Source organism: Sinocyclocheilus anshuiensis, unplaced genomic scaffold (assembly GCF_001515605.1).
Source record: "Sinocyclocheilus anshuiensis isolate Anshui unplaced genomic scaffold, SAMN03320099.WGS_v1.1 scaffold178, whole genome shotgun sequence".
NCBI classification, from domain to species: Eukaryota; Metazoa; Chordata; class Actinopteri; order Cypriniformes; family Cyprinidae; genus Sinocyclocheilus; species Sinocyclocheilus anshuiensis.
In genome coordinates, this window is record NW_015546031.1 from 182,416 (window position 1) to 206,862 (window position 24,447).

Sequence of the window (24,447 nt, forward strand, 5' to 3'; positions counted from 1 at the left end):
GGACAGCATGAAACCCACAAAAAATAAATAAATAACAGAGAGAATAATAATAATAATAACAGTTATTCTCTCTATGTTATTTTTCAATGTTTCAAGTGATGCAGGTGTTTTTTCCCCTGTAGGTTTTTTTAAATAAAAAAAGCATTACTTTTTCATAATGTTTGATTTTTTAATAGGTTTATAGGGGGGCGTGACCAAAAAAGTTTGAGAACCACTGGTCTAAAGTTAACAGACAGTGTTTAGTGCACTCTAAAAAAAAATGAGCCACTAAAAGCTGTTCTTTGGCTTGTAATCATAGGGGAACCACTTTTAGTGCTATTTAGCACCTATTTTTACAGGTGTTATATAGCACCTTTGTCAAATGGTGCCATGTAGAACCATAAGAGGTGCCATATAGCACTTTTTCTCAACAATGGTGCACCAATCATAACTCATCCATGGCTCCCAGCATGCATTGCGACATGAATAAATTATGCAGCTGCATTGTCTTAGTATTTCCTTTTATTCTTACTATTTGCTTTTATTTTTGTTGTGACTTTTTACTGCCCCGTTTTGTGATGTTCAAAAATCATATCAAAATTATCTGAATATTTTGTCACCATTGCTGATATTCACATGCTGATTCTTCATGTCTATGAGTGACATAATTGAAACTTCTTTATAACCCATAACTCTAAAAGTGGTTTATACAATTTTCTCACATTGTCACGTTGTATCGTAGAGCTGCAATAATACAAAACTCATAAAAGAATAAAGATTTTGATAAATATAATATTTCATCTAGGGCGCCAACTGTCAGGGATTCATCACAGTCACTTCAGTCACCATCCAGAATAATTACCCGATCACAGTCACCTGAGTTCTGATCACCCGCACCTGCTGTCACCAATCAAGCCACACTACAAATACACACACAGCACAGTCACTCACTGTCCGGTCTACCGTGCCTTGAACACATCTATTCCAGTCATCCCCTTACCCAGTCAATAAACCATCCTGATTTGCACTTACCTGTTGTGTCTGGCCTTGCTGTGTGACACCAACATAGTCTGGGCCCTGAACTACATGATACTCACAGAGAGTCAGAGTTCACAGCAGGTCCATCACTAAGACCAGGAGGCAGATGCATGGAGTTGTTACTCTTCATAGAAACACAGCTGAATCCTGGAGATGCTGCTCTCTGAGCGTCAACAGTAGTCTCATCCTCTCTGTCCTCATACACACTCATTTCTCAGGCAGGTTTCTCCTTTACTTTCTCCTCATACACACTCATTTCACAGGCAGGTTTCTCCTTTACTTTCTCCTCATACACACTCATTTCTCAGGCAGGTTTCTCCTCCTCTTCCCACTTGATGAGAAACTTGATTTCAGGCCTGTATGTCGCAAAAGAGAATATACATAGTACACAACAAAATTTGACTATGTGAGTTAGATTCAAAATAAATTATTGGGTTTTACTTTCTGTTTTATTATTTGTATTTATTCCACTTTAACTCAACATGAATGGTTCTCATTCCGTTACTCTACTATATCAGGGGTCTCCAGTCCTGCTCCTGGAGAGCTACAGTCCTGCGAAGTTCAATTTCAACCCTAATCAAACACACCTGAACCAGCTAATCAAGGTCTTAAAGTTACTTGAAGTTGTGTTGAAGCAGGAAGTTAGCTCTCCAGAAGCTGGGTTGGAGATCCCTGCTCTAAATAGTGGGGATGTAGTACTGCATAAGAAATGTCGCCCACATTTTAAAACACATCTGGCTCGTATATTGTGGACATTTTACGTGTTTGTGTGATTATCCTGTGAGGTAGGCTACTTTATTTTCGTAGTCAAACTGCATAATTTAACATTCACTCGATATGAAACAAAATATTAAACGTTTTAAGTCAATCTGAAACGATGTTAGCCACAAAATATTGTCAAACTCTATAAAAAGATGGCTGGAAGGTTTGACCATTTCCAGCCATTTATGTTAGTTTCCGTATAGTGTAAGAGAGAGATAATAATGATCATTGATCAACTTTAATGTGACTTGAGTTCCGTCGCAAATGCTCCTTAGTAAACATATTGCAGCTGTGAAACGTTTTAACGAACTTACCGTAACATACGACGACATTTTCTGAGTTTGAGTTCTCTGAAGATGGCGCGTGATACAGTCGCTTTCAGTTTCACTTCATCATGAAACAGTTCCGCCCCAAACTGCACGTGATGAGGCTGGAATACAGTCTATGGAGCCGTTCACACAGAACACGTTTTTGAACATTTGCATTGTGGCGTGTTTTTACTGACGCTTGCAATGCTTTTGCTGTCATTGGGTGCTTCTTGGAAGGATGCATCCTAGTGAGGAGGATATATCATAAAATGTTCTGATGAATGCAGTTGATTGCCTTTATTTTGCACTTCTGATCAAACTCTTTTCTTGGCTCAAATTGAGCAGCTGCTTGCATTAATTGATATTCACTTGTTGTGCATGCTTGTGTTGTACGTCTTAAAATAAGATAACATTAGGATGGGAGTAATCACTTTATGACCACAGATCCAAGAGAAAATATTAATGCATACTTTAAATGTATTCCACAACACCTTCCCTCAAAATTAAAAACAGAATTGCGCTTAATGGTGCCTCTCCAGAATACGATTGAATAAATGTCACAATTTGCATTTCATGCTATAAGACAGCATGACTGTGCAAGGAGTTTCATCTTCTACATGTGTGTTCAGTTTAATCCAAAATGTTGTGTATTTGCTGTTAACATTTAGTGTTACATCTTGTGTGATTATTTACCTACACGTACACATTATGTATTATTCTCCCTTACGTGTTCTCACATTGTGTATGTAGACAAGACTCATGAACAAAACATTGTTACATATAACTATTATATTTAGAAAACTCTTCTTCAAAGATGCATAACTATCATGAGCACAACATACTATAATAATAATAAAGAACAGTGATTCCATTCATGAAATCAAAAGTGACCCCTGCACTTTGTTACAGTAAACTGGACTATTGTAAAACAAGTGAATTACTGTCCACTATCACTATGTAAAGAAAACTCTCCCACAACCTGCAGTAACACTTACACATAAGAGTTTCATACTGAAGCATAAAAAAAAGAAAATCATTTACAATTTGATGGACTACATGAACAATCATAAGAATCTTATTAAAACTGACAGATTGCAAAACAAGAGTTCTTCCTTTCAGCATCTTCCCACTTCTTCTGCTGATCTGGACCTTTGAGGAGCACTCGCTGTTGTCAGGACTGATTCTCACCATGAACCTTTACATAAAAAAATAGAATTCATTAGACCATTTGTTACATTTTTAAAGGGTTAATTCACCCCAATATTTTTATTTTGTCATAATTTATTCACTTTCATGTTGCTTTAAACCGATAAATCTGGTCCATTTTCAAAACATAAAGATATTTTTAATCTCTTAATTTTTGTTCACCCAATCCAGGCAACCAAAGTCTTCCAGCTTCAAAAAGTGCATAAACACCTTGTAAAAAATAACCCATATTATTTGAGCGGTTTAAGACACCTAATTAGTTCTCAAGCATGTTTGAGCTTCAGTTCACCATATTTTAAGGGGTCTGTATATGTGGATGATCAAAGATTGCATGTGAATAAAAGCTTCCATCAAATCATATAGATTACCTTTACAATGTCTTCATGCATTTTTTAGGTGGAATATTTTGGTTGTGTGGACTTTCAATGGATGGACAAAAATGATGAGAAAAAATACTACACCTTTGTGTTCTGATGATGAATTCAAGTCTTATGGGTTTGGAGCGACATGAGGATGAGTAACTGATGACGGAAGTTTCATTTCTGGGTGAACTTTATATTAAGATATGAAAGTGTATGCATTTGACATGACATAACTTCATTTTCTGGACTAAAGACTACTTTTATTGGATCATAAGAATGATAGGAAGTATCCTCATCCACCAATATAAATTACTCTGTAAATGATGCAAACTCATTAGAATAATAATAGTCATGAAAGATTACTAATAGTGTTGAATAATAATAAATTGTTTAATCTACCTTCATAGTATGTGGTCCAGCATAAAAATTTTAATTTAGGGCCCTATGAAAAACATTTCATTTTTTTCCCTAAATTCAGTTTTCCATTGTTTTGTTTTGTTTCTGGTGTCTGTATTTTGATTTAATACAAAATTTCGCTATTGAAAGGAATTTATAAAACTTGAACAATTTAATGAACCTTTGAAATGTAATCACAAGGAAATACAACAATTGCATTTTATATGAATGTATATCTAGATGGGACTGTCTTCAGAAAAGTTTCAATGGAATTTTCATTTCATCTTACCTATAATGCATGATCAAGCAGCAGTGTTTATAAGCACAGCACAGCCCTTACCAGGAAAACGCTTCATTTCTGTTTCACCTAGCAGAGAATGAACGTGCAGCCCGTCTGTTTTTGTTTGGACGAATATAAAAAAATCTCTTCACGCAGTTGTGAATGTGAACCGGTGGATTGACAAGAATATGCCTTCTAAAAATCTAAACAATTAGGACAACTAAGATGCTTGTTTTAAATTAATATAGATTAGTTACTGATACTTTTAACTCATCCCTTTTTTTTTTTTTAAATGGTTTAAAGACTAAAATGTGAAGTTTATCATTTTATTGTTTTTGTGAAATCCTGTATCTGAATTGTAAATCATGTCTTGCAAGTCATGTTCTATTTTAGCATGCCATAGACAGCCTTAATCATATAAATGTAATTTTACCAGCCAGTGAAAATGATGAGTCCCCACATGCTTCAAAGCTACCACCATCATTCCAGTCCCGAAGAAGTCGTCTCCATCCTGCTTCAATGGTTACAAATATTTGTCAAAGTTTTCTTCGCTTTTTGAGCATTGTAAGAAATAATTGTTTGTTTTTTAACATTGCAGTAAAGCAGTTCCCAGTGCTGGCTTTTTTTTTTTTTTTTTTTCAGTCAACACAGTACTTTTTATGTTAAGTTTGTAAATGTATTCCTACATACATGTGTGAATAAGCTAGTGGCTAGCAGTAACTTTTTCCAGGACTAGGTTAAGGCTAATACAAGTTAACTAATGAAATCTCAAGCTTTCTTTATTTCCAGGCTGAACTGGATGCATGCTGAACATGCCTCAACAATTAAGATAAATTCTGTAGACCTTTATCGCACTTCCGCATTTGAAAAACAGAAGCTTCGAATACTAGAGTAAAATAACTTGTGCTGTAGCCGGTATCAATGGCAGTGCTCACAGCATGGGATTGTTGTGATTTATTGCTGTACAATTCATCACAGATACTTCATCTAAACTAATAAATCAGAGTTTGCAATCATTAATCGGGTATAATGAAGTAAAGAAAAATGTAACGAGATTTAACGAGGTGTGCACAAGCCTACTGTATGTGCAAGCGCAGTACTTCAGTCTCACCTTTTTATTATAGAAATGCAAGAATAGAATACAAACAACATATCACATTAAAGAGCAATAGAATTAGAAAAGGCTATATATGGGATGATTTTAGAATTAAAATGATTAATAGATCACCTATTACACCTACCCCAACCCTAAACCTACCCCTTCCAGTAAAGCAAATACAGTAATTATCTTTTTTTTTTGCCCGAGAAAAATGACGCAATATTGATGTGTGCATGTGCAGTAAACCCTGGTAGGAAAATATGACGTCGGGTAGGATCAAATGTCCAGACACCAGACACATCTTTCTCTTTTCTAAATCCGTTATTGGTTATATACATACTTGTGTGTGTTTGTGGTTTTCTAGGTTTGTGCCGAATTCCACTGTATCACGGAAAGTAGCACAAAGGTGAGTTTTAATTTGTCAACACTAGTTTCCTCCATCACTACCTTCACTGTATATTAGGGCTGTCAAAAAAAAAATTCTAATTTTGAATATTCGTCATTTTTTTTTTTTAAATCCACATTCAAACTCAAATTTAAGGTCTGCGTCAGCCATCAGGCAGCCTTATCAGTGGCGCACGAGATGCAGTGACGATGTATTTGTCATTGATTGCATTTTAATGCTTTTGTTAGCCTATCCAGTTGAACCCACTAGATGCGGCGCTGCTACGATTATGCCTTTTAAATTCGAATATAATTCGAATTTTGATTATATTTAAAGTAGAAAATTCGAATTTAGTTTTTCAGTCATTTTGACAGCCCTACTGTATATACAAGGAAGTTAGCTTGCTTGTTTAATGTGTTCATTTTTGCTTTGTCACAGAAGGACATACATGATGCCAGCATGAAAAAGTACTGTTGCCCTTCCTGCTCTCCTGCTGTATGTTAGTGAAGAGGACCCACTGTTCTTCAAGAAATACAAGTATTCAGTGCATTAACAGAATTGCTAGTATGTGTCATTAAATGCAACTGTCTAATTTTAATCTAGTAAATTAAACTTAAAGTTGGACCCTCTGTGTTTATTCTAGGTGGAGTCGTCGGATGAACCAGACATCAATGCCACTCTTGTCAATGAAAGCCCTACACGTTCTGCAAGCACCGCAGCTGTGATGGATGATGATCTTCCAGAGCAGTGGTTCCCAATCCTGGTCCTGGAGAACCCCCAACACTGCACATTTTAGATGTCTCCCTATTCAAACACACCTGATTCAACTCATCAGCTCATTAGTGAAGACTCCCAAGACCTTAAATGTGAGTGTCAGATAAGAGAGACACCAAAAACGTGCAGTGTTGGGGGTTCTCCAGCACCAGGATTGGGAACCACTGTTCCAGAGTATTTGATATGTTCAGAAACACTTGTTCACGCAGTCACAGTGTTTTTAAAACAAGACTGAATAAAACAATCTTCAATTGTACAGCTGCAGTTGTGGATTGTTTTTTTATGCAGGACTTCTGCATGATTAGCCTATGAGTTACATATACGTATTTTTTGAGTTAGTATTTGTATTTAATCAAGTACTACTGCATCAAAATAATTTAAAACATTTTTAAAACTATATGTAAGGTAAATAGTATTAAGTACAGTACACTTAAATATTAAATCAAATCAAATGTAAACTTTTAAGTATGATTTAATTGTAATTTATAATTATCGTTTTCTTCAAAAATTGAGCTACTTAAATGGTTTGAGGTAATCAGTTTCCACAAAAGTGCAGGTTTTACAGTGGATATGCATGTGTCTGTGTGCATCCTTATTTGAGTTCAATTTGGAGCAGGTTGTTTGTTGTTGATCAAATGTATTATTATTTTTTTTATTATCTTAAATTGTTAACTTCTTTATATGCTTACATGCTATGTAATTTTGTTGTATAATATTGATTTACAAGTTTTGTGTTTTCGCAGTAAACTGAAGTTTATTTAGAAAAAAAACAAACATTTCCAGTGTTTCAGTTTTTAGGGGCGGTGCACCAATATAATATTTAATCTAGGGCACCAACAGAGTCTGGGCCCTGAACTACATGATACTCACACAGGTTCAGAGTTCACAGCAGGTTCATCACTGAGACCAGGAGGAATATCATTCATGGATTTGTTACTCTTCATAGAAACACACAGCTGCATCCCGGAGATGCTGCTCTCTGAGTGCCAACAGAAGCATCTTGCTCTCTCATCATAAACTCTCAATTTTACAGGCAGGTTTCTCCTCCTCTCTCTCCTCATACACACTAATTTCACAGGCAGGTTTCTCCTCCTCTTCCTCCTTGATGAGAAACTTGATTTCAGGCCTGTATGTTGCAAAAGAGAACATGCATAGTAAACAAAAAAAAATTGACTATGTGAATTAGTTTTTTAAAAAAAAGTTTTACTTGAATATTTTAATTTCTTTTTTTTTTTTTTTTTCCACTTTAACTCGACATGAACAGTTCTTCTTCAGTTACTCTTAATCAGGAGTCCTGCTCCTATAGAGCTACAGTCCTGCAAAGTTCAGCTCAAACCCTAATCAAGGTCTTCAGCGTTACTTGAAGATGCTCTCCAGAAGCAGGTTTGGAGATCCCTGCTCTAGTCTTATTAATGGGGATGTAGGTACTTTCACCCACATTTTAAAACACATCAGGCCCGTTAAAAATATTGCGGACATTTTACATGTTTATCCTGTGACATATGCAGTTTGACTGGGAAAATAAAGTAGCCTAACTAAACATTCACTGGATATGAAACAAAATATTGAATGGTTTAAGACCAAACAAATCAGGATCGATGCAAAAGAGATAATACTTTAAAAATAACTTTTAAATAAAAAAAAAAGTTAAAGATGGCTGAAAAGTTGAAACATTTTTAGCCATATATATATATATATATATATATAAGTAACACATATCTTGCTAAGAACTCCATACATCCCTTACGAAAATTAACCATGGTTTTACCACAAATAAAACCAAAAAACAATGGTTACTATAGTTAAACCAAGTAACACATATCTTGCTAAGAACTCCATACACCCCTTACGAAAATTAACCATGGTTTTACCACAAATAAAACCAAAAAACAATGGTTACTATAGTTAAACCATGGTAACCACACATTTACCATGGTTTTGCTACACTAACCATAGTTTAATCATTTGTAGTAAAACTGGTTATACAAATGGTAATCAATACGCCAAAAAACCATGGCTAACGTTACTACACTTTTACTACAATAAAACCATGGTCCATTTTCGAAAGGGACAATAACAATACCTGGAAAGATGCAGAGGATATTTTTATTAAATGAAGAAACATGACACTGTACTCACTGTTCGTAGTTAGACTCGGAAAAAACGGTGGAAACCTCTGGCGGTGGCTTTATGAATTCATGCACCAATGGTGTGGATGTTGTACTTTTCTCGTAACTTTGAAAACATAAAAATAGTTTCCTTTTAGACCCTAGGTGCTGTTAGCAATGAGCTCATTCATAAAGATACACAAACTGCTTAAGCTAAATAATTCATTACTAACAAAACACATCAAAAGCAAACACAACCGTGTGATTACCGGTCCAGAAGAAAAAGTGCAACCATGGCATCGGTTTTCAGACACTTTGACTCTCGCAGCTGTCTCCAGCGTGGAAAAGCAGCACCGATGGTAACTCGGGTTTTAGCTCTTTCCTGCTCCAGACGTCTTTTCGTCATAGCTTTTTCATAGACTGTCTTTCTTCTCGAGCGTTTGCCTGTGCCGCTTCTTGTTGGTTCAGAAGGGACGTTAGGACACTGCTGCTCTTCTTCTTCTTGCTTTATTTTTTTGGGGAGCTCCTGTTTGCCTTCCATTGTCGCTCGATCTGAACAACAGCGGGAACGCGTTGCTGACGTATGACGTCTGCGCGAACAGGATGCGCGACGCAACACCTTGACAGGCAGGTAGGACAGCCTATCATAGCCCTCGGACCGAGCGATGTGACTGGACGAACTTTTTATGGTCCGCCTTCCACAGATGATATAATAAATATATGGTTACACTTTACTTGAAGGGGTGTGCATAAGACTGACAAGTGTTACCAAATATATTTTGACCTACTTATTGCTATTGGGACAACCAGCATAACAAAAATAGTTTTTGATCCAAAAACCTGCCTTAAAAGTCTGTTTGGACACGAAAGCTCCTTAGTAGCCTAATATTACAGCTATGAAACATTTTAATGAACTTACCGTTCGGAGCCATTCATACAGAACGCATTTTTGAATTTCACTTCGCTTCTTTTACATTGTGGCTTGGAATGTATTTGCATTTTGCAGCAAAACGTTTAGATTGTATGGATAAGAATGTAACTTCTTTTCCTGGCCTGCTTTTGGACATCTTTCTCTCCCTTGTAGGAGGTCGAATGTGTTTCTGTGAAGACTGTCCATTCAAGAAAAAAGTTATCTACCCTCCCCCTGCATAGGCCCATATTATATTCTGTCAGGATCACAATTAGCATACAGTTTGGATTGGCGGTATGGTTCTGTTCTGGGCAATAACTCCCTGCGCATCCATGCAGCCGAGCATGGATGAGAGCAGGGAGAGCAGCTATAACCCCCCAGGGTAAACAGAACAGAACCAACATAAATGTATTGCAGATATCGTTAAAGTTCAATAATTTTATGTACACATTTTAGAATTAGTCTGATTCAAAGGAGATTTAGAAGGCTGAATCCTGACTGACGAGAGGAGGAGTTGGGGATGGAGGAGGGTAATTAACTATTGAGCAATGCGAAAACTGCTGATACTACTGAGGGACCTTATATATGAATGCTTAGATAGGTGTCGTATTCCTATAGGTAGATGGGGATAAGCTGAGAGTCAGCTGATGCAAGCTTGACTAATTTGAGCTGCCAGAACTAACGCTACACTTGATTAATACAATGTTTTGCTGAATGCAAATTGCCTTGCCTTGATCAAACTTCTTTCTTGCTTAAACTGAGCATAGCTTGCATTCATTGATATTCTCTTGTCGTGCATGCATGTTTGAATGTCTTAAAATAAAGTGACATTAGGATGGGAGTAATTATGACCAGATGCGGGAGAAGTATTCCACAATTATCCAAAATTAAAAGCAACAGATTAATGGTGTCTCTCCAGAAAATAAATAAATAAATAAAAAACAATTTTTTAGCCCTTCATTCACACATGCATCTTCCCATGCAGGGATGGGAGAGTAGGCTTTCGAATGCGTGTAGGCTATACTAATCTTGCCTCTTGCTACTTTTGTTAGGTATGTTGGCAAAACATGGCACATAACAAAAATGTTTTTGGTCCGTCCTCAAGCTAAACATATATTCTATTCTTCAGCATAATGATAACCACACAAAACTTTTAAAATCCCCATATAACAGGACATTAACACAAACAGATCTCCCCTATCAATCTTGTGCAACAACTCATCAAATACCTAATTTCAACATTTACTCTCCTTATAAAACCTGAAGCAATGCATGTTGGGAACTAGAAATCAGTTTCTAAGTTTTGCTTACTAATCAGTAATTGTATTCACATAACTTATTTCTATTGTAATATCTGAGTGAAAGTAACTTGTATCATTTAGTAAAGTTTATACTGCTGCATTGTCTTGAATTTCCAGTAAACTACTGGCAGCAGGGTTGCCAGTACGTTACTGTTTTTCAACAGTTTGCTTGTTGTAATCATAATTTAATGCAATATGCGTTCTTTCATCTTACACCTTTAACCCCTCACAGCAAAAGTCTAAAGATAGTAACAAGTAACACTAAAGAACTGTTGCAGTTAATTAAATAATAAAGTGACGATTGAGCATTACAATGATTGCTAGATCTCATGCTGTAGTTTCACAGACTTTGTAATGCAAAATATGAATGTATTAATGACTAATGACACAACACATTTGATCAGTGATAAGATTTTGATCAGTTATTAGACTAGGGTTGTTTACACTACACCGATTACATCTACAACCGAATGAGCTTTGGCTGTTTATTTACATGACAACAGCGTTTTGGGGACCTGAAAATGCAAACCTTTTAAAAACAAGATTTATTACATAATGTGTATTACATGTTCAGTCTATAGGTATGTTTCTTTACAGTGGCATCGCCAACTACTGGCCTGGCATACGTTATACATTGTTTTTAGACGTTTCCGTGGATCCATGTGAACATGGACCATTTTGTTAATGATATTGTCATTTACGCAAAGGAAATTCCATTTTTCAGTATATTGTTGTCTTGTAAATGTACACTTAAAGAGAGATAAGTAAAACAAGCTACTTGATGATGAGGATATCATTACACAATGCCAGATTGAAGTGACATGTGGCCAAGTATGGTGACCCATACTCGGAATTAGTGCTCTGCATTTAACCCATCCTAAGTGCACACACACAGCAGTGAACACACACACACACACCGTGAACACACACCCGGAGCAGTGGGCAGCCATTTATGCTGCGGTGCCCGGGGAGCAGTTGGGGGTTCAGTGCCTTGCTCAAGGGCACCTCAGTCGTGGTATTGAAGGAGGAAGAGAGCGCTGTACATTCACTCCCCCCACCTACAATTCCTGCCGGATCTGAGACTCGAACTCGCAACCTTTGGGTTACGAGTCTAACCATTAGGCCACGACTTCCCCCAACATGACTTCCCCCAACTAAAATTTATAATTTTAAATGCCAGAAAAATACTAACGTTAAAAGGTCAAAGGCCAAGAGCCCAAATTATTTTTTGTGTAGAGTTTGAGCAAATTGGAATGTGTGTGAAAACAGTTAAAATGTGTTAAAAATTTCGAGAAATGTGTCTTTGAATGAATGGTTTGTGAAAATGTGTTAAAATTAATGTTATAGTGTGTTAGCAATCGATACTTTACATTGGACTGGATGAGAAGAATACATTTTAAAATTAAAGGGTTAGGTCACTCATCAGTTTCCTTAAATTAAATAAATGAGATAACTCTGGTTTTATAGCATACTGTATCAGTGTTTCCCCTTCAGGAACTTGAGCTGCGTCGAAGTCGCTTTGGGAACGCCCTTGTAACCGCGTTCTGAAGCACGTGTCAAATCAGTCCAATGGAGTAGTGAGACGTTTATTTTACACAGATTTAATCATTTTCTCCTTCAGAAAACACAAGTACACAATAAAATTGCTTCAAACATCTCAATATGAACTCAGATAGCACACATATGATTTATCCCTTGTGTAAATATTAATCAGCAAAACTACAAACACACCAGTCAGAATCTCAGGATAATATAACAGGAGCACATGTGATTATGTGCTTTAGAAAATGAATTCTTGTAGTAGGAGACAAAGAGGAAGAGAAAGGGAAAATAAAAATGAAAGGGATGGGGTCAAAGCACATTTGTTGTCCTAATGACATACAAAGCATTATAGTTGGCCATGAAGAAAGTTGGCCTGCAGGGTCAGGGTTTTTTTACTACTTACACATACATTATAATTAGAGTACATAGCAGTACTTTAGATAAGAGAAATTGCCTGATTCTATGTACAGCAAATACTGTAGCTGTCACGACACAGGCTAGGGACACAGAGGTACGTGGTCAACACAGGGGTATTTATTGAATGAGGAGCAAGGAGGAATTAGGAGCAGACGAGAGGTGAGTGTGGCACAGATTCAATTTCAGAATGGCTTATCTTGAGGTAATGGATCTTTGTTTCTTTGCAGGACGAACGTGGAGGAGCGGGATCGGTGGAGCACAGGAACATCTAAGGTAAGCAAACACAGGTAAGTTCAGGTAGTGAGTCTGGTATAGTTCAGTGACGTGAATGGTAGACCGCACGAGGAGGGAGTGTGGAGAGTGAGCAGATAAAGGGGAGCTTGACGAGCTGCAGCAGGTGCGGGTGATTAGAACTCCAGGTGATGGTGATTGTGACTGAGAACAGGTGTGAGCCGGGAAGGATTCTGGGACATGGAGTCCAGAGCTGGTGACTGGTGACAGAGACTCCCTGACATTACCTCCCCCTCCCAAAAGTCGCGTCCCATGCCGTAACATATCCACCGGGGAGGGAGGGTGGGCTCCCTGGAGGCTGGTCCAAGACGGAGACACAGGAGGCCTCCAGGGCGGATCAGGGAACTCAGGAGGCCATGGCAGATCAGGCAGTCCAGGGGGCCATGGCTGAACGGGGAGCTCGGGAGGCCATAGCGGAGCAGGGAGACTAGGAAGCCATAACTTGGGAGACTGGAGCCCTCTCTGGGCTAAACTCGGAGACTGCAGCCCTCTCTGGGCTAGATTCGGGGACTGGAGCCATCTCTGGGCTAGACTCAGGGACTGGAGCCGTCTCTGGGCTAGACTCGGGGACTGGAGCCCTCTCTGGGCTAGACTCGGGGACTGGAGCCCTCTCTGGGCTAGACTCGGGGACTGGAACCCTCCGTGGGCTAAACTCTGGAACAGGAGCCCTCCGTGGGCTAAACTCGGGAACTGGAGCTGACACTGGAGCGAGCTCTGGGGCTGGGATGAGGGCGGAGAACAGTCTTTTTCTCCTCATCCTCCTCCTTTGGCTAGAGGACATCGGCGCATCCGTCGGGCTTGACATCGGAACAGCCGGCGGACTGGAGAGAGCCGCGGCCAGCGGGCTTGACTGAAGAATGTCCGGCGGGCTTGACTAAGAAGCGGCCGGCGATTTGGGGCTTATGGTTTCATCCACAGGGTAGTCGGTAGCCTCACTTACAGTAAAGGACGAACCACTTAGCCACAGTGCATATTCAATATAGCGCTCCGAGGAACTGATGGTATCGGACGCTGGCATCTGTTGATAGATAAGATCATCCAATCTAGTACATCTAATCCAATCTAGAAGATTGTCTTCAAGGCTCTTTCATTCAATGATACCCTATAGGAAAGGTCAAGAAATTCATCGACATAATCCTCAATAGGACGGCCATCTAGGAAAACAGTGAGGAGCGAATTCACATCGTTAGAAAACAGGATGTCCATGGTATTGTTGTAATGGGTGCGGTCTTCTGTCACCACACAGGCTAGGGACACAGAGGTAAGTAGTCAACACAGGAGTATTTATTGAATGAGGAGCAAGGAGGAATTAGGAGCAGACGAGAGGTGAGTGTGGCACAGAGAGTCAATTTCAGAATGGCTTATCTTGAGATAATGGATCTTTGTTTCTTTGCAGGACAAACATGGAGGAGCGGGATCGGTGTGGTGGAGCACAGGAACATCTAAGGTAAGCAAACACAGGTAAGTTCAGGTAGTGAGTCTGGTATAGTTCAGTGATGTGAACGGTAGACCGCAGGAGGAGGGTGTGTGGAGAGTGAGCAGATAAAGGGGAGCTTGACGAGCTGCAGCAGGTGCGGGTGATTAGAACTTCAGGTGATGGTGATTGTGACTGAGAACAGGTGTGAGCCGGGGTGGATTCTGGGACATGGAGTCCAGAGCTGGTGACTGGTGACAGAGACTCCCTGACAGTAGCACAGGTTGTACACCCTCAAACTATCAAATTCATTTGCAGCCAAGTATTTCTTACATGTACTGACTGAGAGACAGCTGTCTAGGGGAGTCTTCATAATAAGGTAAAACAAGGTCATTACAAATACTGTAGTGAATTTTGGCTTAGGATGCTGAATTTAATTATTTATTACTGTACAGTATAATTGGCAATATACTGTATTGTTGTCATGGTTATTGACTTTTGTTTCTTCATTTAGTTCGGTTTTCCTTGTCTGTTTAGTTCCTTTAGGCCCTCATTGTTCATTTGCTCATTAGTTGATTATTAGTTCATCTCCGTCACCTGTCCGCCCCTCATTAGTTGCACTACTTAAGTTCCCCATTCAGTTTCATTCATTGTCCGGTATTATTTGTCCTTTGAAGTTTGTGTTGGAAGTTACCTCTCTTGGATTACCTGTTCTCCTGTGGATTTGGAATAAACCACTGTTTGAACTTATCTTCTTCGTTGTGCGCTTATATTCATCCAGCACATATTGTGACAATTATGTGTTCATATTCAATTCTTGTTTCTTTTTCTTTTTTGTTATTGTCGTTCCTGGGTACAAGTCCACCATGTGGTCTGGATACGGACCAGATCTACCTGACGATGCTAAGCTGGAGAAAAGGATGAGATGGGCAGACGATAATAAGTGTAGGTGCCATTCTTCTTATGATGTAACAAGTATATTGTTATGGGAAGTTTTCCCAGTTCTGGTAGCCCTAATTAATGCAACCTAACAATCCTTTAATCCTTTGAATTATAGAAATGTGATAGTGTGTAATATGTATGCCAGGTTAAAGAGATGGGTCTTTAATCTAGATTTAAGCTGAGTCTGTTATGGAATGTCAAAGCTGAATGAATGAATGAATATCTTATACCATGGGCTAAGGGATTTAACCTCATTGTAAATGTATGTACAGAATATAGGATGAACATACAAATCTTTTTTCATGAACATGGCCGAATTTGACTGAATGGGAACAAACCGCAACAAATTACAGTAGAAATAGGACAACTGTAAATTACCAGTAAACTACTGGCAACAGGCTATTGATTTACTATTCATTTACATGACAAACTTTTACAGTGATTGTGTCCAGGGTGATTCCCTGCCCTAGGCCTAAGATGCTGAGAAAACCAAGTGGTTTGGAGGATGGATGGATGGATGGATGGATGGATTGACGTCTGATTGTGAATTAGCTGAAGGCACTCTTCCACTACACAGCAACTCAACTCCTGGAAAAACATGAACTAATGACAATGCAGCACTGGTCTGAAAATACACTCCACTGGTCTTTAACCTGCAGACTGTTTAGAGGCCAATCACTTATTAATACCATGACCATCTGATATTATTTGAGAAATTACCGAAAGTAATTTACTGGGAAATCTGATTTATTTATGTGGTCCCACTTTATATCAAGTGGCTGTAACTACTATGTACTTGCATATAAATTAATCACATACAATGCACTTATTGTGTACATGCATGTTTTTACATTGTATTTATGTTTAAAAAAAATGCCTGCATGTAACTACATCTTTAATTAATTTCAGTAATTACATTGTTGACCCATCCCTTACACCTTAACCCACCCTTAAATCTACCCATACCGCCAAACCTGTCCCTAACCTTACCTTTATCCGTATCCCACCTTAGCAGCAAAAGTGTTTTGCAATGCAATATGAACAAAATAAGTACATTTACAGTTACATTTAGTCATTTAGCAGACGCTTTTATCTAAAGCGACTTACAACTGAGGACAATAGAAGCAATCAAAACCAACAAAAGAGCAACAATAAGTACATTGTACTTATTTTTTGATGTAAGAGTTAAGGCCACTTAATATAAAGCAGGACCATTTATGTTATTGTTAAAATAAATAATTAGGAACTACGTTAGAACAAAGTATTTGTGTAATCTTCAGTTTAATAACTCTTGGACAGATGCAAACTTAAGCTCAGAGAAACACACACCTTAAAACATTCACCATAACAGAAATTTTGCTAATTATCTGACAACCTATAAGTCATAAGTTTAGAGATTTAAAAGTGTCAGTGGCTGACATGACCAAAAGTTTTTGCTTACTATTGCTATTTGACAAATGAAGGTGAAGGTGTCTGATGATAGGGCAGGACCGCTAAACCAACATTTCCAACTGCGGAGCCCAGGGACACTTGCTGCTGTAGGCCTCTTACAAATATATTTGTCAAATGTACCATTCATTTTATAACATGCTAAGAACCTTCAAGTAGTGCTTCTTTCAACAGAACAGTATAACAGCCTTAATAACCAACCGTTGTTGTAATTATTTTGAAAACTGACAGAGTAAAGTAAGGTTGTATTGTATCCTATGAAGCAAAGGATGATACTAATATCTACAGTATTAGAAACAAATAAAACCACAGATATTTCACATACTCACAAAAACAAAAAAAGATTAAAGAAAGAAATTCAATGAAGAGCGTATTGCTGAAAAGTCATTAGTAGAACTTGTGTCAGGAGGAGAATTTCTTGTTACTCTGCGAGTCTGTATTTGTGTCTCTGTGGGTCTCTGGTACAGTACTCAGTGCTCCCACAGGGATGAGGCATCCACACTGAGCCCATCACCCATCAGTGTGCCTCCCTGGTCTCCACGCAGGTATTTGCCATTTTGACCCTTAATGCCAACCCGTCCAGATTCCGCAAACTCAAAGAAGAACTCCTCAGGTTTGTCTCCATCTGTGCACACCAGACCACTGCTGGAGACGTACCAGAACTTTTCATTTCCACCTGTGGTAGGAAAAAACACATTTACATAGGTTCATTCATCAGGTGTTTGCAGAAATGTGCTGCTCAGTGAAACCCTGGTCAGTTACTGGTCAGCTTACACAATAGCAATATGACTCACTTTTTATATGGTATGCACCATCACTAAAAAGCAAAGAGAAGATATCATAAACAGAGCGGCTGCAGTCCAGTGTATTGGAGGTTTTGTGGTGACACACAAAGCCGTTCTCCCCACGCAAGACCAGGATTGGACGATTAATCAGCTTTAGCACAAACTGCTCATCCTCCCCTGTCGAACACATGTAAGGATTTATCTGACTCATGTTAAGTGGGTATTCAGTAGTGACAGGTCAGTAATAACGTGCTAAAAGTCAGAAAATAACTTGTTTGCACTCACCCAAAGAATCACTCACAGCAGCAAGCTGTCCATTTTTCTTTGTGCAGACATATTTTCCGTTGTTTGCTTTCAAAGCAACTCGCCTGCCCAGCCATTCAATGTCAAACATGGTGCTTTCTTCTCTATCAGTTATAAGAACACACAATTAAGATCTTTTCCTATTTTCATTAACATCAATTTATGAAATGCATCAAAATGACTGTAATGTGTGATAATAATGGAAACACTTACACTTCTGTGGCCGTGGACAGAATCCCTCCGTGAGTAACGAGTGTCCAGTAATTTCCGCCGTTGGTTCTGAACATGCACTTCTTAGTGTCTTTATCAATCTCCATCTGAAATGTCTCCATGTCGGTCTCATCATCCTGATTAGCTGAGATGCTAACACCTTGAAATAAAGACATTTTCATGGCTTCTCATTGGCTGATGCCCATTTCCTTTACAAAATTACAAACACATTGTGTTGGGTTGCTGAATGGTAAACTCTGCCCCCAAACTGACAGCTGATTGTACTGGTCTCCTCATGTGATTATTAGTCTCTTCTGTGGCTCATAACATTTACAGATTTTGAAATTTTCAAACAATACTACTACTACTACTACTACTAATGTTCAATTACTTGATAATTTGTTTTCCTCAGATGCAATGGCTGCATTTTTTGTCAAATTCAAATTACAATTCTGCATCTTGTTTACTACCTCAAGTTTTTTTTTCATCAGAATGAACAAATACTTTTGAATTCCTATCAATGGGAAAACATGCCTTTTGCCTGCACTATTTTATTAAAACTGTGTAAAGGATTTTTGCCAATATAAGAGCAGATTTCACTGGAAATTTTCTCTTAGTGCTCTGTTTTACAATGTGCTGGAGTCTGACTAAACCAGTAATCAGCCGGTTTATCTCTGTCACTCTCTCTGAACCTGTGGTTTAAATAACATTACCAACAAACTTATGTCTATACTAACTAGTCAAGGTGGCCAGATTGTGTGGGTTGAGATTCAAATTAGATGTTTCAGAAATATCCCTTGACTGTCTCTTAAGCCTTTTACTGGAGTAATCCCTAACACTCACCCCAGCAGCCTGCTGCTATAATTCCTACAGTGGTGAAAAGCAAATGCATAGAGGGGCCTAATAAACAAGTGGTGCAAGAAACATTCAGCCTCAGCCAAACAGATTCAGCCTTTAACAATTTCAGCTGTAGCCTCTGATGTTGTTTACATACTGTAGGTAATGCACTATGTAAAGGCTCTATGGCCAAGTAGTGGAAAGCCATTTACATTGTTTGCTATTGACTATTGTTAGCGATTTAATAATGTATTCTAGTATATGATAAAGCAGCAAAGAACTTGCAAATATTTGGCTATGAGAATGAAAAGCATTCGTGGCTCATAGTTGTGTTCAAAGCTTGTCCTTTCCCCCTCAGTATCAAATGTCAGCCTCCTATTTATGCACAATCACTCTAAAGCCCAAAACACAATGCACGATTTTACCAATCCTATAAGATCACTGCGTGTCACACTGTGCGACATGGATCTAATAAGCTTGGCTATGACATGTGTGTAGACTGTATGATGATGACACCTATTGACTCATACGCTACGACGCACGTTACTATAAAAATAATAAAACGTCATCAGCATGCACTAGTGGTAAACAAAAAGAGCATGATAAAATCACACTTTAGCAGTTGTATTTTTTATGTGTACTGAAAAAAAAGTGGAAGCGGTGAAAGAGGAAGGGATAAGAGCTTGAGGTAAGCAGTTTTATGTTTTAGCGCCATGTCGCATTTACTTCATGTTGCATATTTATTGGTTGGTCAGTAAATGTGGATCATACCAGCAAACACGCTGTGCGATGATTATGCTGTATCGTAGGCTATCTTTGGTTGCAAGACCGTGACAATGGCCGTCTTTGAACCTCTCTCACTGTACGACACAGGACCACCGATTAGGAGCCACGATCAAAGAAATCGCCACGATTGTTTCACAATGCCAATCTTTCGTCTGGGACAGCTGAAAATCGTACAGTGTGTTTAGGGCTTTAGATAGATGTCTTGCTCTTGACTCTGAAACAGTCCGAAAAGTGGCGATGGACTCAATAGGTCTATTTTATCCTGTTCTAGGATTCCCAACAAACTCTATTAGCACATATGCAGGGTCCAGTCATAGTCCTGGAGGGCCAATGTGCTGCAGAGTTCAGTTCCAACTTGCTCCAATAAACTTGCCTAGAAGTTTGTAGTCATCGTAAAGACCTTGATTAGTTGGTTCAGGTATATTTAAGTGAGATCTCTGCAGAGAGCCTACTGCAGTACTGGACAACCGTGGTATACACCTTTGAAGAATTGTAGAATTGGTTTGTTGCTTTTTCCTATGCATTTACAATGACTGAGGAACAACACCAGAGAAGTATGCTTATCATAAATATGGTCCACAGCAGAGGTTTTCAAACCTGTCCTGGAGGACCCCTAGCACTGCACATTTTGTATGTTTTCCTTATCAGACACACCCAGTTCAGGACTTGCAGTCTCTATTAATGAGCTGTTGAGTTGAATCAGGTGTGTTAGATGATGGAGACATACAAAATGTGCAGTGCTGGGGTGCTCCTGGACAGGTTTGAAAACTCCTGGTCCACAGGCTTGTGTTCTACAGCAGGGGTTGCCAATCCTGTTCTTCAATCCTGAACTTTGCAGGAAGGTAGATCACCAGGAACAGGATTGGGCACCCCTGGGCTACAGTATATTCCAAGAATAGGGTTAGCTTCCCTAACTCAAATGTTCATGAGAAACATCCAATCTGTGAACTGAACATTCAATTGAGTCTGATCTTTTCAATTAATCAGTTGATCCTCTTCACTTCACTAATCTATCCCTGTTGAAAAAAACAGCACATGCTGGTTAGATATGTATTTTGTTTTGTTTTGCAATTACATTTATGGGCTGTGTATGCCTCTATTTTGAGAGAACATTGGAGAGCAGACAAGAAAGCATTGGGTGGAGAGAAGGGATTGGGATCTGCAAAGGACCTCAAGGTGGGAATCGAACTCAGGTCGCTGTGAGCGCAGTTGTGCTGTATGTCAACGCACTAACCACAAGGCTATCCCGCCGATTGGTTAGGTATGTTTTGAAGCATGGGAGCTTCAAATGTGCAAAAAGGACATGTCTGACAAATAATCTGTAGTTGTTTTAACCTGAACTGGACACAGTGACTATGACAAATCCCATTAATTTGGTTGCTTCGCACAGAGGGTTTAATTGTGTTACTGGATGACCTTGCACCTACAGGCAGACCCATAGATGTCTGCAAATGTTCACGCTTTTTTGAGATTTTGTAATGCATGCATACATGCATCATCCAGGAAAAGACTGTAGGCTTTTGGAAAAGTTACATGTTTATCTCCAGAAGTCCAAGCATGTTTTATGATCAGTGTGTTTGACCGCATTCAACTTACATAAAACGCAAACAACAGTGTGTTATAGTTCCAGCACTACATCAGCAGACAACCTTTTATCAGTTTTGTGAGGAACAAGTTAAATCTTATAAATATATTGACCACCTCCAGAATCCACTTTTGTCATAATCAGCCATGTTGCTGAATACCTACACATTGTTATAGACTGGGATGCCCAATCCTGTTCCTGGAGATCTATCTTCCTACAAACTCAACCTTGATCGAACACAATAGAACTAGCTAAATAAGATTGTCAAGAGCACTTGTTAATTACAGACAGGTGTGTTGGAGCAGGTTTCGAACTGAACTATGCAGGTAGGTAGATCTCAAGAAGCGCAGTTGGGAACCACTGTTTCAGGAGGTCCATAACACCACACATTTTGCTCCTTAATCAAGCGTTGTCTCCTTAATCAAACACACCTGATTCAGGTCTCCGAGACCTGAAATTGGTTTGTCAGACAAAGGAGACATGCAAAAAGTGTTGGGGGGCCTCCAGGAACAGAGCTGGATAATAATGACTATGACATGTCACCACATGCTAAAAAATATACAATCATTGATTACCTTGACGAATAGACACATATCTTTTGTTGGCTGCCTGGAAAACAACTTGTGGGTGGCTCTCTTCCAGATCAAACAGCTCATCTTTCCCTGGCCTTGAACAGCGGCCAGACTTCAGGGTGCCTGTGGGGCCCGTTGGTGAGAGAAACTTTCCCTCACAGTCCTTAAAGGCCAGCTTGCCAGACTTGAGTTCCAGGGTGAAACTAGTGTTAGGCCCGTGATCCATTACCAGCTTACCATCATTGTTGAGAAAGCGGTTGTCACAGGTCTTCAGACTGTACTTGCCATCCAGATAGACCAAAGTGATCAGGGAGTCAACGCCCCAGGGGATGTTGCGGTCCATGCAGAGCTCGTCATCTGCGGTGGACAAGCGTGCGTAGCGCTTACGGGATACACTTAGCAGGTTGGCCTGTGGATGAAGGGCAAGATGCATGGCCCATTGTTCAGATTCTCCAATGGTCTGGGCAAAACAGGACAAATATTCTGCAGACCCTCCAAAATAGCGCGAATATGGCTCAGACTGTATGGCCCAGCGTCCATCTGACTGCGTCACAAGCAAGAAACGGCAGGATGAGTTTGGCACTTCCTCCTCACAGCTCACCTTGCCATCTTTATCTGTGGCCAGATAACGTCCGAGATGACTGCGCAAGAAAATCACCTGGCTGTCCTGGTCTTGCTCCAGGGTCCAGATCTGTTTCTTCTTCATGCTGGTTCCAGATGCATTTACTTTGAACCCAAATGCCTCTGCCGTGAGGTAACGATTTTCGTAATTAATAAGTCCGAACTGGAGCTTTAGAGCCATACTTATTCCATTCGTGGGCATTCTGACCAGGTGGTTGCCTTATTTTAGGTTTTGTGTTGCAGATTAAAAATGCTAAAAAGTTGACAGTATGTCCTTGACTCTCCTCTGAGGCTATTAAAAGGTTATTTAAAGTTTTTCCCTGCTCTGAACTTTGAGTTTCTTGCCCGTTTCTTCCCTTGTCCACTCAGACTCAACTACAGATTAAGACTGTTGTTCTTGTGAGTTTCCTTGATGGATGTTGGATTATTTATCGTTAGAGCAGCAGTCCCAGGCTACACTAGGTTACCTTTGGCTACTTCTCTGGATTCCCTCAGGTGACTGCTTGCTGCTTCCTAATCAGCCTGGATTAAACTCAGCAGGGCACAGCACCACAATCCAACAAGCTGCTGACATCATGCACATCACGTCTCTGACTCCTCCCTTTTATCCTCTGGCAGATCTCTCTCTCCCTCCCTCTCTCCTAGTTTTTTTAGTCCTAACCCAACCGCCACCTTTTCCCACTTTTGTCTCACTCTTCCTTTCTCTTTATACACTGTTTGCTTGTTCTCTTGGAGTATTCATTTTGGATTAAATATATTTCGTTCCAGTGATAAATAATACAATATGTATTTTGACATGGTTTTGGACACTTGTTCTTTATTTCTTGCCTTTATATGGTAATGTCACATTCTCTGAGGAGTCTTTTTAAACACTGCTTATTTGACCTTCCTTATTTCCCAGTCAAATATATATTCTTTAGCCTGTCGCTCAGGTTCAGATGAACATGACGTATGATCTGTCACACAGCACCTGCCGATCTGTGTCCTTATAAGGGTATTACTGAACTTACACTACAAGGTTGCAAATATGCTACAAATTGGTGTCCTATTATTTTTGCCAGACCCGTTAATGTATTTAAACAATATAGACTCAAATCATAATGTTTAGCTATATCCCACATTTGTGTGTAATCATTTTATTACATGATTTCATGATTCACTGCCATATAGACCTCCCATCTTCCGCTTGTATTTCCACAGGAATGTAAGTTTGTATGAATTTATGAATGAACCACTCTTTTTAAAAACTTCCCGGTCTGCTGACATTTGTTATGACATCTGCCTCAAACATTACAATGCTCATGATAACTTTTGTTTACTCTACAATAAGTAAATTCCCTTCACAAACGAATTAATCTTCAACAGTGATGCTATAGAGTTGCTGCAATTCTAAAAAATGGCTGAGCGCTTGTTTCTCTGGCGCATAAAATCTATACTGTACAAATTACTGTAAAAAAAACATTCCATAGAATTGTTACACCCAGGATGTAACTTATTGGAAGAAAAGGCAACAAAGAAATAATTTATGTAATTACAAACCAACATTTGGTAGCAAACTAGCTTCCCGTAAGCTAAATGACAAAATTCCCAGTTCACATTGCTGCTAATTCTGGACAAGAACTGCCCACTTAGACAGGAATAGACCGTCTGACCTGCATGAGCTGTTTAAGACTATCGTGTTGAAAAAAGGCAAATCTTTATTTCTAAATAACTTAAGTATTCATACAATGTCAGTTTAATACACTTTTGTTTACCCAGCCAAAATGAATGCGTACAAACTGCATT

At 39.1% G+C, this 24,447-nt stretch overlaps 1 protein-coding gene and 1 pseudogene across 1 annotated transcript; both read right to left on the reverse strand.

Moving 5' to 3' along the window:
• LOC107698775 (protein NLRC3-like) overlaps positions 1 to 2,159 on the reverse strand; it is a 38,052-nt pseudogene extending 35,893 nt beyond the window's left edge.
• Positions 2,160 to 16,803: 14,644 nt separating this feature from the next.
• On the reverse strand, positions 16,804 to 23,333 carry LOC107698776 (fascin-2-like). The gene is made up of 5 exons (XM_016499880.1): positions 22,045 to 23,333; positions 18,265 to 18,421; positions 18,034 to 18,155; positions 17,758 to 17,925; positions 16,804 to 17,639 (listed from the first exon to the last, which is right to left on the reverse strand). Exons 1-5 carry the CDS (start codon positions 22,862 to 22,864, stop codon positions 17,434 to 17,436), a joined length of 1,473 nt encoding a protein of 490 aa, XP_016355366.1. The 5' UTR covers positions 22,865 to 23,333; the 3' UTR covers positions 16,804 to 17,433.
• Between the last annotated feature and the right edge of the window lie 1,114 nt (positions 23,334 to 24,447).

Bases quoted from the DNA above. Each gene is read 5' to 3' on its own strand.
- LOC107698776 (XM_016499880.1), bottom strand. From the start codon at position 22,864: ATGCCCACGAATGGAATAAGTATGGCTCTAAAGCTCCAGTTCGGACTT. The intron at 18,422-22,044 runs GTAATCAATGAT...CTTTATTTCAAG, and splicing joins ATATGTGTCTATTCGTCAAG to GTGTTAGCATCTCAGCTAAT. The intron at 17,926-18,033 runs GTGAGTGCAAAC...TGTGTTCGACAG, and splicing joins TGCTGTGAGTGATTCTTTGG to GGGAGGATGAGCAGTTTGTG.